General features: G+C 49.9%; 1 protein-coding gene across 1 annotated transcript in view; it reads right to left on the bottom strand.

Annotated features, from left to right (window-relative positions):
• The window catches only part of LOC132574920 (rho GTPase-activating protein 39-like), a 357,248-nt gene that overhangs the window by 61,165 nt on the left and 280,832 nt on the right, over window positions 1-15,251 (bottom strand). The window contains 3 exon segments of the mRNA XM_060243173.1: window positions 2,273-2,834; window positions 12,536-12,946; window positions 14,691-14,700. Of these exon segments, the coding sequence (XP_060099156.1) occupies window positions 2,273-2,834; window positions 12,536-12,946; window positions 14,691-14,700 (983 nt within the window).

Here is a 15,251-nt window from a genome sequence, read left to right as displayed (position 1 = left end):
GCCAGCCATCTGTTTATATGAAATGTAATGTTACTGGTTTTTAAGGTTTAATTGTTTTTATCAAATTGAAATGTACTGGTTTTTAAGGTTTTAAATGTTTAAGTATCTAATTGTTTTATACTTAAAACTGTTTAAATTTTATGTTTGATTAATTGTTGGAAGCCGCCCTGAGCCACTTGTGGAAGGGCGGGATATAAATCCCAAATAGATAGATAGATAGATAGATAGATAGATAGATAGATAGATAGATAGATAGATAGATAGATAGATAGATAGATAGATAGATAGATAAATAAAATACTCTGTGGCTCTCAAAGTCCCCAGTGCTCTGTTGGCCAGCTTGGAGAAAGCACTTGTCTCATTAAATCACTTCTCCCAGGCAAGCCAGCCAGCAGCTTGGAGAATGCATCCAAAGTTAAACTTGCTTTCTTTTCACCCCTCCCTCCCTTTCCCATCTATTTTCCTTCCTTCCTTCCTTCCTTCCTTCCTTCCTTCCTTCCTTCCTTCCTTCCTTCCTTCCTTCCTTCCTTCCTTCCTTCCTTCCTTCCTTCCTTCCTGTCTTGCAGCTCTCAGACGTCTGACATTTATTCTATGTGGCTCTTACGTTAAGCAAGTTTGGCTGCTCCCGCAACAGAAGTTACTTGAGGACCAGGTGAAGAGAGCATTCCATGAGAAGAGAAAACAGCAAAGGAGATCTAAAGGAAGTAGCAATCAGAGAAGTCAACTCTCCTGACTCATTTATGCCCAATCCCTGTTCTATAGCATATGGACCGTAAGAAGTAATCAAGCTTTTATTCTGTGGGACACGGACTGCAAGAATAATGCAACAAAAATAAGGGGTGGGGAGAGACAAGGTAAATGAACATATGAACATATGAAGCTGCCTTATACTGAATCAGACCCTCGGTCCATCAAAGTCAGTACTGCCTACTCAGACTGGCAGCGGCTCTCCAGGGTCTCAAGCTGAGGTTTTTCACGCCTACTTGCCTGGACCCTTTTTAGTTGGAGACGCCGGGGATTGAACCTGGGACCTTCTGCTTACCGAGCAGATGCTCTACCACCGAGCCACCGTCCCTCCCCGAATCTTGCAACTGGCGCAAGCCTAAGGTGCTTGGATTTAGCGCAAGACTAAGGTGCTACAAGGACCTGAATCCAGCTGCCCGTCACACTCGTCTCACATAAGAACATAAGAGAAGCCCTGTTGGATAAGGCCAGTGGCCCCTCCAGTCCAACACTCTGTGTCACATAAGAACATAAGAGAAGCCCTGTTGGATAAGGCCAGTGGCCCCTCCAGTCCAATACTCTGTGTCACACAGTGGTCAATATATATATATATATATATATACACACAGTGGCTAATAGCCACTGATGGACCTCTGCTCCATATTTTTATCTAACCCCCTCTTGAAGCTGGCTATGCTTGTAGCCGCCACCACCTCCTGTGGCAGTGAATTCCACATGTTAATCACACTTTGGGTGAAGAAGTACTTCCTTCTATCCGTTTTAACCCGACTGCTCAGCAATTTCATTGACTGCCAATGAGTTCTTGTATTGTCACCCCGCAGTCAACGTTTCTCCAAGCTAAAGAGCCCCAAGCATTTTAAACTTTCTTCATAGGGAAAGTGTTCCAACCCTTTAATCATTCTAGTTGCCCTTTTCTGGACTTTTTCCAATGCTATAATATCCTTTTTGAGGTCTGGTGACCAGAATTGCACACAGTATTCCAAATGAGACCGCACCATCGATTTATACAGGGGCATTATGATACTGGCTGATTTATTTTCAGTTCCCTTCCTAACAATTCCCAGCATGGCGTTGGCCTTTTTTATTGCAATCGCACACTGTCTTGACATTTTCAGTGAGTTATCTACCACGACCCCAAGATCTCTCTCTTGGTCAGCCTCTGCCAGTTCTGCCAGTTCAACTTGTATTTGTAGCTGGGATCCTTGGCCCCAATGTGCATTACTTTGCACTTGGCCACATTGAACCTCGTCTGCCACGTTAACGCCCACTCACCCAGCCTCAACAGATCCCTTTGGAGTGCCTCACAATCCTCTCTGGTTCTCACCACCCTGAACACGTTGCCGGATTTCTGCTCAGGCAGGGAATGCCAGTGTTAAATCCCAGAGGTGACTTTGCCAGAGGTGGTGGGGGTGGGGGGTGGGAGAGAACCAAGCCAACATCGACCACTGAAAACACGAAAAAAGAGCTCCTGGTTGCAAAGGGGAAGAGTCACACCTGCCGCGGCGGCCTCCCCTCTCTCGCTCCTTACCTTTCGTATCGTTGACCGGATCCATGTGCCTGTAAATGTATCCTTCAAGGTAGGAATGGAATTTGGGGGTGGGCGGGAAGAAGGCCAGGCAGATGGACATGAGCTCCCAGCCTCGGGCCAGGCTCTCGTAGCGGAAGTTCTCCGTCGTCTGCCGGCACAGCTGGATGTAGAGTTCGTCCCGGAGGCCCTGCATGCTCCACCCCTTGGTGGCGATCTCCAGGGCCACGTTGAGCTGGTCCGTCTTGGCCCGCCGGTCCCCCATGTACATCTGGATCAGCTTGAAGATCTCGCAGGCCTCCTTCTTGACGTTGCGGTCGGTGGTCATGATCATCGGCTTCTTGATGGACTCGCTGCTCCAGGCCAGCATGTTGGCGATGGAGACCTTGCGCCGGAAGAGGCCTTGCGTGTGCTTGTTGAAGTGCTTGGAGGCCCAGTTCTCGATGTCCGTCTCCGAGGAGGGCTTCCTCAGGTTGAAGGTGGGGAAGACGCAGCTGTTGCTCGGCATCATGTTCCTGTTCTGGCGGCTGCTCTCGAACTGGGCGCAGGCGCCGAGGTCCTCTGACTGGGGAGGGAAAGACAAGACAAGGTGACCACCTGCCGGGGAGGAGAATTCATCAGCATCAACCACCAGAGAGGGCAGGATCTCCTCCCCCCCCCCCCACCCAACACACACAAAGACACACACACACAATATCTATCCTCTCTACACTCTTCTGGAAGGAACGGCAGCTGTTGCCTGCTTCGCACCGTTGTATGTCATCCACGGACTGTGTCATTTCCCCATAAATGTCAGCTATGGTAGGGCTGTCCTTGAGTCATCCGCAAAGTGCACCCTTCCCCCCCCCCCCATTTAGGGGTCCAGTGTGGCAGATAAAGCTGGCTATTGCTATGCCGCGCTTTAGAAGAAGAGGCCGTGGCTCAGGGAGATGGGAAGCCAGTTTGGTTTAGGGGTGAAGTGTGTGGACTCTCATCTGGGAGATTCCCCCACTCCTCCACTTGCAGCTGCCGGGATGGCCTTGGGTCAGCCAGAGCTCTCTTATCTGGGAGAACCGGGTTTGATTACCCACTCCTCCACTTGCACATCCTGGAATGGCCTTGGGTCAGCCAGAGCTCTCTTATCTGGGAAAACCAGGTTTGATTCCCCACTCCTCCACTTGCACCTGCTGGAATGGCCTTGGGTCAGCCAGAGCTCTCTTATCTGGGAGAACCGGGTTTGATTCCCCACTCCCCCACTTGCACCTGCTGGAATGGCCTTGGGTCAGCCAGAGCTCTCTTATCAGGGAGAACCGGGTTTGATTCCCCACTCCTCCACTTGCAGCTGCTGGAATGGCCTTGGGTCAGCCAGAGCTCTCTTATCTGGGAGAACCGGGTTTCATTCCCCACTCCTCCACTTGCAGCTGCCGGGATGGCCTTGGGTCAGCCAGAGCTCTCTTATCTGGGAGAACCGGGTTTCATTCCCCACTCCTCCACTTGCAGCTGCCGGATGGCCTTGGGTCAGCCAGAGCTCTCTTATCTGGGAGAACCGGGTTTGATTCCCCACTTTTCCACTTGCAGCTGCTGGAACGGCCTTGGGTCAGCCAGAGCTGTCTTATCTGGGAGAAGCGGGTTTGATTCCCCACTCCTCCACTTGCACCCGCTGGAATGGCCTTGGGTCAGCCATAGCTCTCATAGAGCATTCTCTCAGACCCACCTACCTCACAGGGTTTCTGTTGTGGGGAAGAAGATAAAGATGGTGAGCCGCTCTGAGACGATTCAGAGAGAAGGGCGAGGTATAAATTCGTAGTCCTCTTACAATCAAGTTAATCACAAGTTAGGTAGTTACGGCGCAACCAGTAGGAGGGTTGGGGGAAGGTCACATCACTGCTGGAGAATTTTTTTAAAAAAAATACAGGGTTGTGTTCTTATAAGAAGTTGATGCAGGAAGTGACAAGCACTGCTCAAATCACCAGAAATTTAATAATAATAATAATAATAATAATAATAATAATAATAATAATAATAATAAATTTATTTGATACAGGAAGTGATAAAATTTGATACAGGAAGTAATTAAAAAGGTAGCTCTAGGAATTTCAAGGAACTCTCTGGTTTTACCATAGTTTGTGATTCCCACCGCTACCTTATGCAACTTCCTGTATCAACTTCAGTAAATACATGAGGCGGCTTCTCCCCCTGCCCTTAATCGTTCCTCCACTGCCACTCGGGGGAGGGGGGGGAATGGGACCTGCGGTTGGGGGGTATCCCACTTACACCGAGGGCTTCACAGCACTAGTTAAATAATTTAAATAATGTAATTTTTAAATAATTTAAATATGTAATTATGTTTTATATGTTTTTATTGGTTTTAATGGAAATAATGTGATGTTGTGAGCCGCCCTGAGTCCGCTTGCGGAGAGGGCAGGATATAAGCTTAACGTAATAAATAAAAATATAATAAATAAATTACAGGGTTGGGATTGAGCAGCTGGGGTGAATGGGAGTGAGACAGATAGATCCACTGATAACTAAAGTATTCACCCTAAATCAAGGCGATCTTTTTTTAACAGATAGACATGACAAACTCTAAAGGTAACCATTTCTTTTTTCAATCTGAACCCTCAGGTTCCATGATTTCTAAACAGCGATGCTGTTAAGAGATGATATAGTGGCTCCATTTTAAGAGGCATTTCAAGTGTCGCTAATTGTACGCTGTGTTAAATTGTGATTGAGATTCTCTACCGCATAATTCTGCACCTTCTAACTTGGACAACGTCCATAATGGGCAATTCTGTTAACAAACGTTCACAGTGAAGGTATAAGCCTTCTGTAAACTCATTCCCGTTTGAAAAATTCACTTAGCGGCACGCTAATCTGCTCCCCGTGGTTACGTTTTTAAATACACAAATCCGGTTTATGGCTCAGACCCCTTCGGTCCTGCTAGCCTCCGAAAGCCTAGACTGACACGGCCCTTCAGTGGTCTCGCATAAAGGATTTCCCTACTTGTTACCTCCTTTTAAAGATGAAGACTGCAAATGGAGCCTAGGAATTCTGGCGTGCTATGCTACTGAGCTGAGCGCCCTCCGTGGAGCTCTCGCTTCCCTTTGGTCCTGCCCAGTTCCATTGCATTATGAAACAACCACTTCTTCACGAATGCTTTCTGCACCATCCATCCAACCACAAAAAGAACCTTCTCAGCGATCACTGCGGGGATTCGGTTCACAGATCTCCCTAAATCGGCTAACAGATCTATTGAGATTTTGCAAGATGCTCTGTAAACCACGAAAGCAAAGTCAAGTGAGGGTCCAGGCGCAGATGAATTGCTGTTTCTGCCATCTGGGGAAGAGCTGGATATGTGGGGCTTATGAGGACAAGTGAACCCATTGCAAAACCCCACAAGATACTTGACAGCTTGGCAGGGCTATTTTTAATGTCCAAAATTCAGAGCAGGTTACGTCTCTTAAAGCAGGGGTCCCCAACCCCAGGCCGTGCCTATATAAATCGATGGTGCGGCCTCATTTGCAGTACTGTGTGCAATTCTGGTCACCGCACCTCAAAAAAGATATCACAGCATTGGGAAAAGTGCAGAAAAGGGCAACTAGAAGGATTAAAGGGTTGGAACACTTTCCCTATGAAGAAAGGTTGAAGCGCTTGGGGCTCTTTAGCTTGGAGGAACGTCGACTGCGGGGTGACATGATAGAGGTTTACAAGATTATGCATGGGATGGAGAAGGCAGAGAAAGAAGTACTTTTCTCCCTTTCGCACAATACGAGAACTCGTGGGCATTCAATGAAATTGCTGAGCAGTTAGGTTAGAACGGATAAAAGGAAGTATTTCTTCACCCAAAGGGTAATTAACACGTGGAACTCACTACCACAGGAGGTGGTGGCGGCTACAAGCATAGACAGCTTCAAGAGGGGATTGGATAAGCATATGGATCAAAGGTCCATCAGTGGCTATTAGCCACAGCGTATTGTTGGAACTCTCTGACTGGGGCAGTGATGCTCGCTATTCTTGCTGCTTGTGGGAGGGGCACAGTGGGAGGGCTTCTAGTGTGCTGGCCCCACTGGTGGACCTCCTGATGGCACTTGGGGTTTTTTTGGCCACAGGGTGTTGGACTAGATGGGCCACTGGCCTGATCCAACAGGGCTTCACTTATGTTCTTATGACTGGGACCTGTCTGTGGCCTGTTAGCAACTGGGCCGTGAGTTGTATAATTATTTCATTATATATTTATTTTATTTATCTATTTTATTGGATTTATATCCTGCCCTCCACTCTGAATCTCAGAGCAGCTCACAATCTCCTTTACCTTCCTTCCCACAACAGACACCCTGTGAGGAGGGTGGGGCAGGAGAGGGCTCTCACAGCAGCTGCCCTTTCAAGGACAACTCTGCCAGAGCTATGGCTGACCCAAGGCCATGCTAGCAGGTGCAAGTGGAGGAGTGGGGAATCAAACCCGGTTCTCCAGATCAGAGAGCTATGGCTGACCCAAGGCCATTCCAGCAGGTGCAAGTGGAGGAGTGGGGAATCAAACCCGGTTCTCCCAGATAAGAGAGCTCTGGCTGACCCAAGGCCATTCCAGGAGGTGCAAGTGGAGGAGTTGTGAATCAAACCCGGTTCTCCCAGATAAGAGAGCTCTGGCTGACCCAAGGCCATTCCAGGAGGTGCAAGTGGAGGAGTTGTGAATCAAACCCGGTTCTCCCAGATAAGAGAGCTCTGGCTGACCCAAGGCCATTCCAGGAGGTGCAAGTGGAGGAGTGGGGAATCCAACCCGTTTCTCCAAGATAAGAGTCCGTGCACTTAACCACCACACCAAAATAAAGCGCACAATTGTATCATCCTGAAGCCATCATCCCGCCTCGCATTCCATGGAAAAGTTGTCTTCCCCAAAACCGGTCCCTGGTGCCAAAAAGGTTGGGGACCGCTGTCTTAAAGGCTAAGCTGCTTTTCAAGCTGCCAAAGGATCACAGGAGGGGAAGGCTCTAACGTCCACCAAAGGAATCACCTAATGCACAATTATTTCCAAATACTGATTGGCTCATCAGTAGGGCTGGAGAGGGTTCTCATAGCAGCTGCCCTTTCAAGGACAGCCTCTGCCAGAGCTATGGCTGACCCAAGGCCATTCCAGCAGCTGCAAGTGGGGGAGTGCGGAATCAACAGATAAGCCACTTTGACGGATGGCAATAGTGAAAAAAGCCACTGCCTGAAGAACAGAGAAGCTGAAAGCCTCTTTGGGTGGACAACCATCGTGGACGCAGCTCTCTATGAGCTGCAGCGCGACCACCGCTGCCTGAAAACCCGGCTTATCCCTTCCGCTCAGCTCTTCCCAGTTGCGTTTCTGTATTTCTGCATCACTTGGATCTTTCAGAAACTTCTGCAGCCTTTGGGGGAAGTGATGCAAGCACATTCTTAATTAAAAAAAGCAACCTCCAGTGAGAGAAACAAACAGGGGGCACCGGGGCTCTCGAAACACCCCCTGCGGCGCACGCTGATGAATCAGAGAATCTTGAGATCAGGCTAGGCTCATTCATGCCCGCCAGGCGAGCAGCCAGAGTGGAGCGTGACTCATTGGAGCGTCTTTACAGCTTTTGTCCCCTGCCTGTTAGTCACACAAAAAAGCCTTTCCTTTCCCAGAATAAGGCGCTTTCAAGCTACTCTCTCGTTGACCTTCCTGTGTCTTTCCTTAAATGCCAGGGACCCAGAGGGGGAGGAGCCTCAGACAATGGAAGGAAAAGAGGTGTTTTTTTTAAATAATGATTTTTAATTTATATCCCGCCCTCCCCGCCGAAGCAGTCTCAGGGTGGCTACAGAGCTCAGTAGCTTGGCTCAGTAGCTCTGCTGTGTGACTGAGAGCCTGGCAAAGAAAACTCTCCCTCACCCCCTCCCCAAGGGATGAGCCTCAGCCAATGGAGAAAACAGAGGCTTTACTCTGTAGCTCCTGTGCGATTGAGCAAGCCTTGCAAAGCAAGTTCTGCTGCAGAAGAAAGCAAGAGAGAGAGAGAGGAGAAAGCAGACGACAGCCAGTTGCTCGGGGGCCTGATAGGAACCCTCCGGGGGCCTGATTTGGCCCCTGGGCCACATGTTTGACACCCCTGCTCTAAGGTGCTACTGGAATTGAATCTAGCTCTTCTACCACAGACAAACACAGCTTATCTCTGAAACTAAAGATGCAGGTTGCTGCACCCAATCCCACCTGTTCTTGAACTACTTGGGGTGCACACTGAATTTCCAGTTCTCCAGTCCAACCCACCACAACCCTTGAACTGGAAAGTTTGTCCTGAAATGTAACAGGAGCTTTTAAGAAGGATCTAGACAAGCTGGAACGGGTCCAGAGGAGGGCGATGAAGATGGCGAGGGGTCTGGAATCTGGAGACCAAGTCCAATGAAGAAAGGTTGAATGAGCTGGGCATGTTTAGCCTGGAGAGGAGGCGGCTGAGAGGTGATAGGCTCACCATCTTCAAGTACTTGGAGGGCTGTCCTATAGAGGATGGGGTGGAATTGTTTTCTGTGGCCCCAGAAGGTAGGACCAGAACCAATGGATTGAAATTAAATCAAAAGAGTTTCCGGCTCAACATCAGGAAGAACTTCCTGACCATTAGAGGGGCTCCTTAGTGGAACAGGCTTCCTCCTCGGGAGAAGAAGAAGAAGAAGAAGAAGAAGAAGAAGAAGAAGAAGAAGAAGAAGAAGAAGAAGAAGAAGAAGAAGAAGAAGAAGAAGAAGAAGAAGAAGAAGAAGAAGATATTGGATTTATATCCCGCCCTCCACTCCGAAGAATCTCAGAGCGGCTCACAATCTCCTTTATCTCCCTCCCCACAACAGACACCCTGTGAGGTGGGTGGGGCTGGAGAGGACTCTCACAGCAGCTGCCCTTTCAAGGACAACTTCCGCCAGAGCTATGGCTGACCCAAGGCCATTCCAGCAGGTGCAAGTGGAGGAGTGGGGAATCAAGCCTATTTCTCCCAGATAAGAGTCCGCACACTTAACCACTACACCAAACTGGCTCTCCTTCTAACTGGCTCGCCATCTTCATCGCCCTCCTCTGGACCCGTTACAGCTTGTCTAGATCCTTCTTAAAAGCTCCTGTTACATTTCAGGACAAACTTCCCAGTTCAAGGCGTTGTGGTGGGCTCTTCTTCCTTGGAGGTTTTGAAACAGAGGCTAGATGGCCATCTGACAGCAATGCTGTGAACTTAAGGGGAGGTCACTGAAGTTCCTGCATTGTGCAGGGGGTTCAACTAGATGACCCTGGGGTTCCCTTCTAACTCTATGATTCTGTGATTCTAGGAGACTCCAAAATGGCAACCAGACTCAGCGTGGGGAAGAAAGGTTGACTCATCATCAAAGCCCGGCCGTGAAGGACTCTCTGAGCCACTTGTTGGGAAGGGCGGGAGAGAAGTCATAAAAATAAATAAATAAAATAAAATTCTGGGGGCCATTTTTCCAGTTCTTTACCCTCACTGGCCTTCGACTGGCTTTGCCCTCGCTGCCACCATTTGATCTGATTGGCCGTGGGAACTCTTTCTTGTATCGATTAGGTGTCGGTAATGCTGACAAAATGACATTTGCTGCCACGGAATCAAAAAGAAAAGTAGCGCGAGCGAAGGGACCCAAGAGACGTTGAGGGAAAGAAATAAAAATACCTCAGGGACTGTCTCCTCTTGTATGAACCTACCCGTGCCCCACAGGTCGCCTTCACTGTCCCTGCTTCAACTGCCCCTGAAGGGTGGGATCCCAAGAAAGGGCCTTCTCGGTCATGGCACCAAAACTTTCACACTCCCTTCCCAAAGAGAGTCGCCTGCCCCGCCCTGTCAGCGCGGGTTTTGTGTTTTGTTTGTCATAACCCCAACAGCAGTCACTGTTTGGTGCCATGTTTGGTGCCATGTTGGAGAGCCAGTTTGGTGTAGTTAAGTGTGCGGACTCTTATCTGGGAGAACCGGGTTTGATTCCCCACTCCTCCACTTGCACCTGCTGAAATGGCCTTGGGTCAGCCATAGCTCTGGCAGAGGTTGTCCTTGAAAGGGCAGCTGCTGTGAGAGCCCTCTCCAGCCCCACCCACCTCACAGGGTGTCTGTTGTGGGGGAGGAAGGTAAAGGAGATTGTGAGCCGCTCTGAGACTCTTCGGAGTGGAGGGCGGGATATAAATCCAATATCTTCATCTACCTCACAGGGTGTCTGTTGTGGGGGAGGAAGGTAAAGGAGATTGTGAGCCGCTCTGAGACTCTTCGGAGTGGAGGGCAGGATATAAATCCAATATCTTCATCTACCTCACAGGGTGTCTGTTGTGGGGGAGGAAGGTAAAGCAGATTGTGAGCCGCTCTGAGACTCTTCGGAGTGGAGGGCGGGATATAAATCCAATATTTTCATCTACCTCACAGGGTGTCTGTTGTGGGGGAGGAAGGTAAAGGAGATTGTGAGCCGCTCTGAGACTCTTCGGAGTGGAGGGCGGGATATAAATCCAATATCTTCTTCTTCTTCTTCTGTTCCCGCCCCCGTTTGGTTATTTTATAATATTAATTATATGTTCTAATTATTCAAAGGGTTTTTTTTTAAAAAAAAAACAACATTGCCACCCTGGGGATCCTGACTGGGAGGAAAGGCGGCAACAAATTGTTTTAAAGGAATAATAAATAAAAAATAGTAATTAAAAAAAAAGGCGCCAAGCAGCAGCAGAACCAAAAAAACACCAAACGGCATCAAAACTTGAAACTCCGACAAGGAATCAAAGTGGCACCAAGCAACGACAGAACAATGAAACCCCCACTAAACAGCATCAAAATTTTGAGTTTCCAGCAAGGTGCTCATTTGGAAATTGAGCCAACGGAAGAAGACTGAAGAAGACTGCAGATTTATACCCCGCCCTTATCTCTGAATTAGAGTCTCAGAAGGGCTTACAATCTCCTATATCTTCTCCCCCACAACAGACACCCTGTGAGGTGGGTGGGGCTGAGAGGGCTCTCCCAGAAGCTGCCCTTTCAAGGACAGAGACTCAGAGCGACCTACAATCTCCTATATCTTTCTCCCCCACAACAGACACCCTGTGAGGTGGCTGGGGTTGAGAGAGCTCTCACAGAAGCTGCTCTTTCAAGGACAGAGACTCAGAGCGGCCTACAATCTCCTATATCTTTTCCCCCCACAACAGACACCCTGTGAGGTGGGTGGGGCTGAGAGAGCTCTCCCAGAAGCTGCCCTTTCAAGGACAGAGACTCAGAGCAGCCTACAATCTCCTATATCTTCTCCCCCCACAGCAGACACCCTGTGAGGTGGGTGGGGCTGAAACAGCTCTCCCAGAAGCTGCCCTTTCAAGGACAGAGACTCAGAGCGGCCTACAATCTCCTATATCTTTTCCCCCACAACAGACACCCTGTGAGGTAGGTGAGTCTGAGGCTGATTCCGCATTAACCTTGCTCCGGGGCAGACTTCTGTTTTTCTCCAGAGCAAGCTAGCGATTTCGCACCAGCTGCTCCGTGCCGCCATTTTGTCCCGGGGCAACACGCCATTTGCCACACAGCAGTATAAACCTGAAAAAACAAGTTTGCACTGTGGCCCGGCAGATCGCGAGTTGCCCTGGGGCAAAATGGTGGCGCGGAGCAGCTGGTGCGAAATCTTGCTCCGGAGAGAAACGGAAGCCTGCCCCTGAGCAAGGTTAGTGCGGAATCAGCCTGAGATAACTCTTTTAAGAACTACTCTTGAGAGCGCAGCTCTTTCAGGAACTGTGACTAACTGTGACCCAAGGACACTCAGCAGGGGCATGTGGAGAAACGGGGAATGAAACCCGGTTCTCCTGGATAAGAGTCCGTGCACTTAACCACCACACCAAACTGACTGAGCGCTGAGCTACATCCCATGGATTCCCTGGGTGAGCAGTGGTAAAAGTAACCATCTCCCGACACACAAAAAAAAGCCCTCGTCAGCCTTTTGCCTCAGAGTGTGGCTCCCGACACCCAAGAAAAAACACCTCAGGATCCAACCCATGTTCCCCCTAAGCTGAGTTAGTGTGAACTAGCTCGGCGTTTTTTAGTCTCTGGCTCACACATTTTTGTCTTAGCTCATGAAAAATGGCCCCAGAGCAAGTATGCAGGAGCTCGCAACGTTAATGCTAGTAGTTCACAAAGTAGGATTTTCGCTCACAAGACTCCGCAGCTTAAGAGGAAGATTGGATCCAACCCTTCTTAACCATTATCTCCAACTCTACCCCAAAGACATCGTTCGCTTCCATGGCGGACGATTCCAGGACGCTGCCGATACCCGACCCCCACCTGGCCTTGTGGTTTCAACATGCCTTACCTGAGACGGATGCAGGTAGGGCTCAGGTGAAGCCAGGTTCGTCTGCACAGACACGCTCTTCTCCAGGAGGATCTGAGGGAAGCCCAGCTTCTCAAAGGTGTTGCGCTTCCAGTGCTTGTTCTCCTGTTGCGCCAGGGCCTCGTCCTCGCTGAAGGCCCGCACCACCGGGCCCGGCATGGGCAGAGGCACGGCCCCGTCGCTCTCGTAGCCCGAGCCGTCCTTCTGGGAGTCCCAGCTGCTCCGCTGCTTCATGTGGTAGTGGGCTTGCTGAGCCTCCCAAGCCAGCCGGGCCTGAGCCAAGAAGGGCTCTGGGAAGCCCCTCATCGACTCGCCCTCCATCGACCGGCTCTCCGTGCGATTCATCTGAGATCTGTTGCAGCCGGACGGCGGCCTCTCCTCTGGGGGCCCATCCTCCCGCTCCCCCGAGCCATCCGTGGAGGAGGCGTTGGGGTCGTACGAGAGGGAGGGCTTCCGGCTTTTCCGTTTGCGAGTGCCGGGGGAGTAACCCGTGGAAGACATGGTGTTCTGTTGGCTGGACCAGGACATGGAGTCTTCCCCCTGGGAAGTCTGGCTGATCGAGGGGCTATGCCGTAAGTCGGACCCTTCCATGCTGCTGTAGTCCCCAGATTTGATCTCCAAGCGTTGGTCCCTCATCAGGCAGGGGCTGTGCTGCAAGGAGTAGGAGCCGCCGATAGGGTTGGGAGAATATTTGTGACGGAGTCCGGTCTTCATCTTGGGGCTGGACCCCGACTGCTCAACGTAGACCAGTTGGCGGACATATTCCTTGCCGGCGGGGCTGTACTCCAGGCTCATGAAACGATCGGGACCCTTCTGCTTGGTCAACACCAGCTGCTGGTAGGGGGAGTTGGAGCCCTGCTTGGGGGACTGCAGGAAAGGGTGGGGCTTGCGGATGGGCGATTTCTGGGGGAACCAGCTTTGTAGCTACCGCTGGCCTCGAACTGCATGTCCACGGGGGCTCGTCGTAGATGGGGGCCTGGTACTCCATGGGGGGTTCCTCGTACAAAGGTGGCTCGTAGGCATAGCGCGGGGAAGAGGGCTGGGACTCGCTGGAGTGCTTCCGGTACTGGGTCTGGAGCGGGGAACAGAACGACTCCCCCCGCCCCAGAAGCGGGGAGCAGCTGCCCATGTGCTCGGCCCGTTTTAGGAAGGGGGACTGCTTCCTCTCCGGGAAGAAGACAGAGTTGTCCGAATCGGGGGCAAAGGTTTGGAGGTTAGGAGAGGGCTGGCCTCCCGAGGGCCTGCGCGATCGCGTCCCCTGCTGGTTGTCGGGGATGTAGCCGTTGCCTTGGTGCATGAGAAAGCTGGGCTCGCGATCTGTCACTTTGATGAGCATCCGTTCCTTGGTGCCCGTGTTCCATCTGAGAGATGATGCCCTGAGCAGAGGAAAGAGAACACAAAGAGGAAGTGAGAAACAGGGGTGGCAGAAAACTCACATTCTCATCAATACTGTGACCAGGGCCTTTTTATAGCCAGAACTCCTTTGCATATTAGGCCACGCTCCCTGATGTAGCCAATCCTCCAAGAGCTTACAGGGCCTACATCAAGGGGTGTGGCCTAATATGCAAAGGAGTTCTGGCTGCCAAAAAACCCCTGACTTGTTACATATGCTAAACCCACTCTCACTGAGTATAGCAATACATCCACAGTAGTCCAATGTATTTCTCTTCAATAATAGTGTATCAGAAAAAAATTTTGTATTGACATACTCGAATAAGGGATATTGGCTGTTTATTTCATGACATATACTTAACCCATTTTATGTATTCTTTTTTTGCTAATGGCAAACTAGGATGATGCTTATAGTGTATAGAATGATGTTAAAAAGTAAATTAGGTGGACAAGGAAATACACGTCCTTTTGTTTTACCTAGTCTTGCAGCAACAGCAATCAACAGGCAGCTTTTCTTATTTTTTATTGCTATCCAGACCAAATGGCCTTCCAATTTATTACACTGTTCTGCCATCTGATCCTAACTTTGTATCGGTTTACACTCTTAATCCACCAACTGCATGTATTTCAGCCCACTGTACCCCCATCCCCTCATCTGAAGAAGTACCCATGCATACAAAAGCTTAAATTCTGAATAAAACTTTGTTGGTCTTGACTCCGACTTTGTTCTGCGGCTATCATATACAATCAACACGCTAGATCAGAAATCTCCAACGGGAAGTCATGGTGCCCGGCACCTTTTCTGACACTCACCAAGTGTTTTTAGAAAATGGGTGGGACCGGTGCAGCTTTTGCCCAATGATGCTTTGGATTGGACTCTGGAAATCTGATTGGCTCTGCGGATATTTTTTAAAATCTTGCTTTGGCAGCAGCTGCCAACAAGTGTTTTCTCCTCTGTGACTGAAGTTAAGCTGCGGCAGCCATTTTGTTGCCAGCTACACTTCCGGCGGCAGCCATTTTTGGCTGTGTCAGGATTCCAAAGGTGCCCATGGCTTCAAAAAAGTTGGAGGGCCCTGTGCCACTCTGTACACAAGGACATAAGAGAAGCCATGTTGGATCAGGCCAATGGCCCATCCAGTCCAACACTCTGTGTCACACATAAGAACATAAGAGAAGCCATTTTGGATCAGGCCAGTGGCCCATCCAGTCCAACACTCTGTGTCACACATAAGAATATAAGAGAAGCAATGTTCGATCAGGCCAATGGCGCATCCAGTCCAACACTCTGTGTCACATAAGAACATAA

This window comes from Heteronotia binoei, chromosome 7 (genome assembly GCF_032191835.1).
Source record: "Heteronotia binoei isolate CCM8104 ecotype False Entrance Well chromosome 7, APGP_CSIRO_Hbin_v1, whole genome shotgun sequence".
In the NCBI taxonomy this organism is placed as follows: domain Eukaryota; kingdom Metazoa; phylum Chordata; class Lepidosauria; order Squamata; family Gekkonidae; genus Heteronotia; species Heteronotia binoei.
This window is presented reverse-complemented; position numbering and strand designations above follow the sequence as displayed.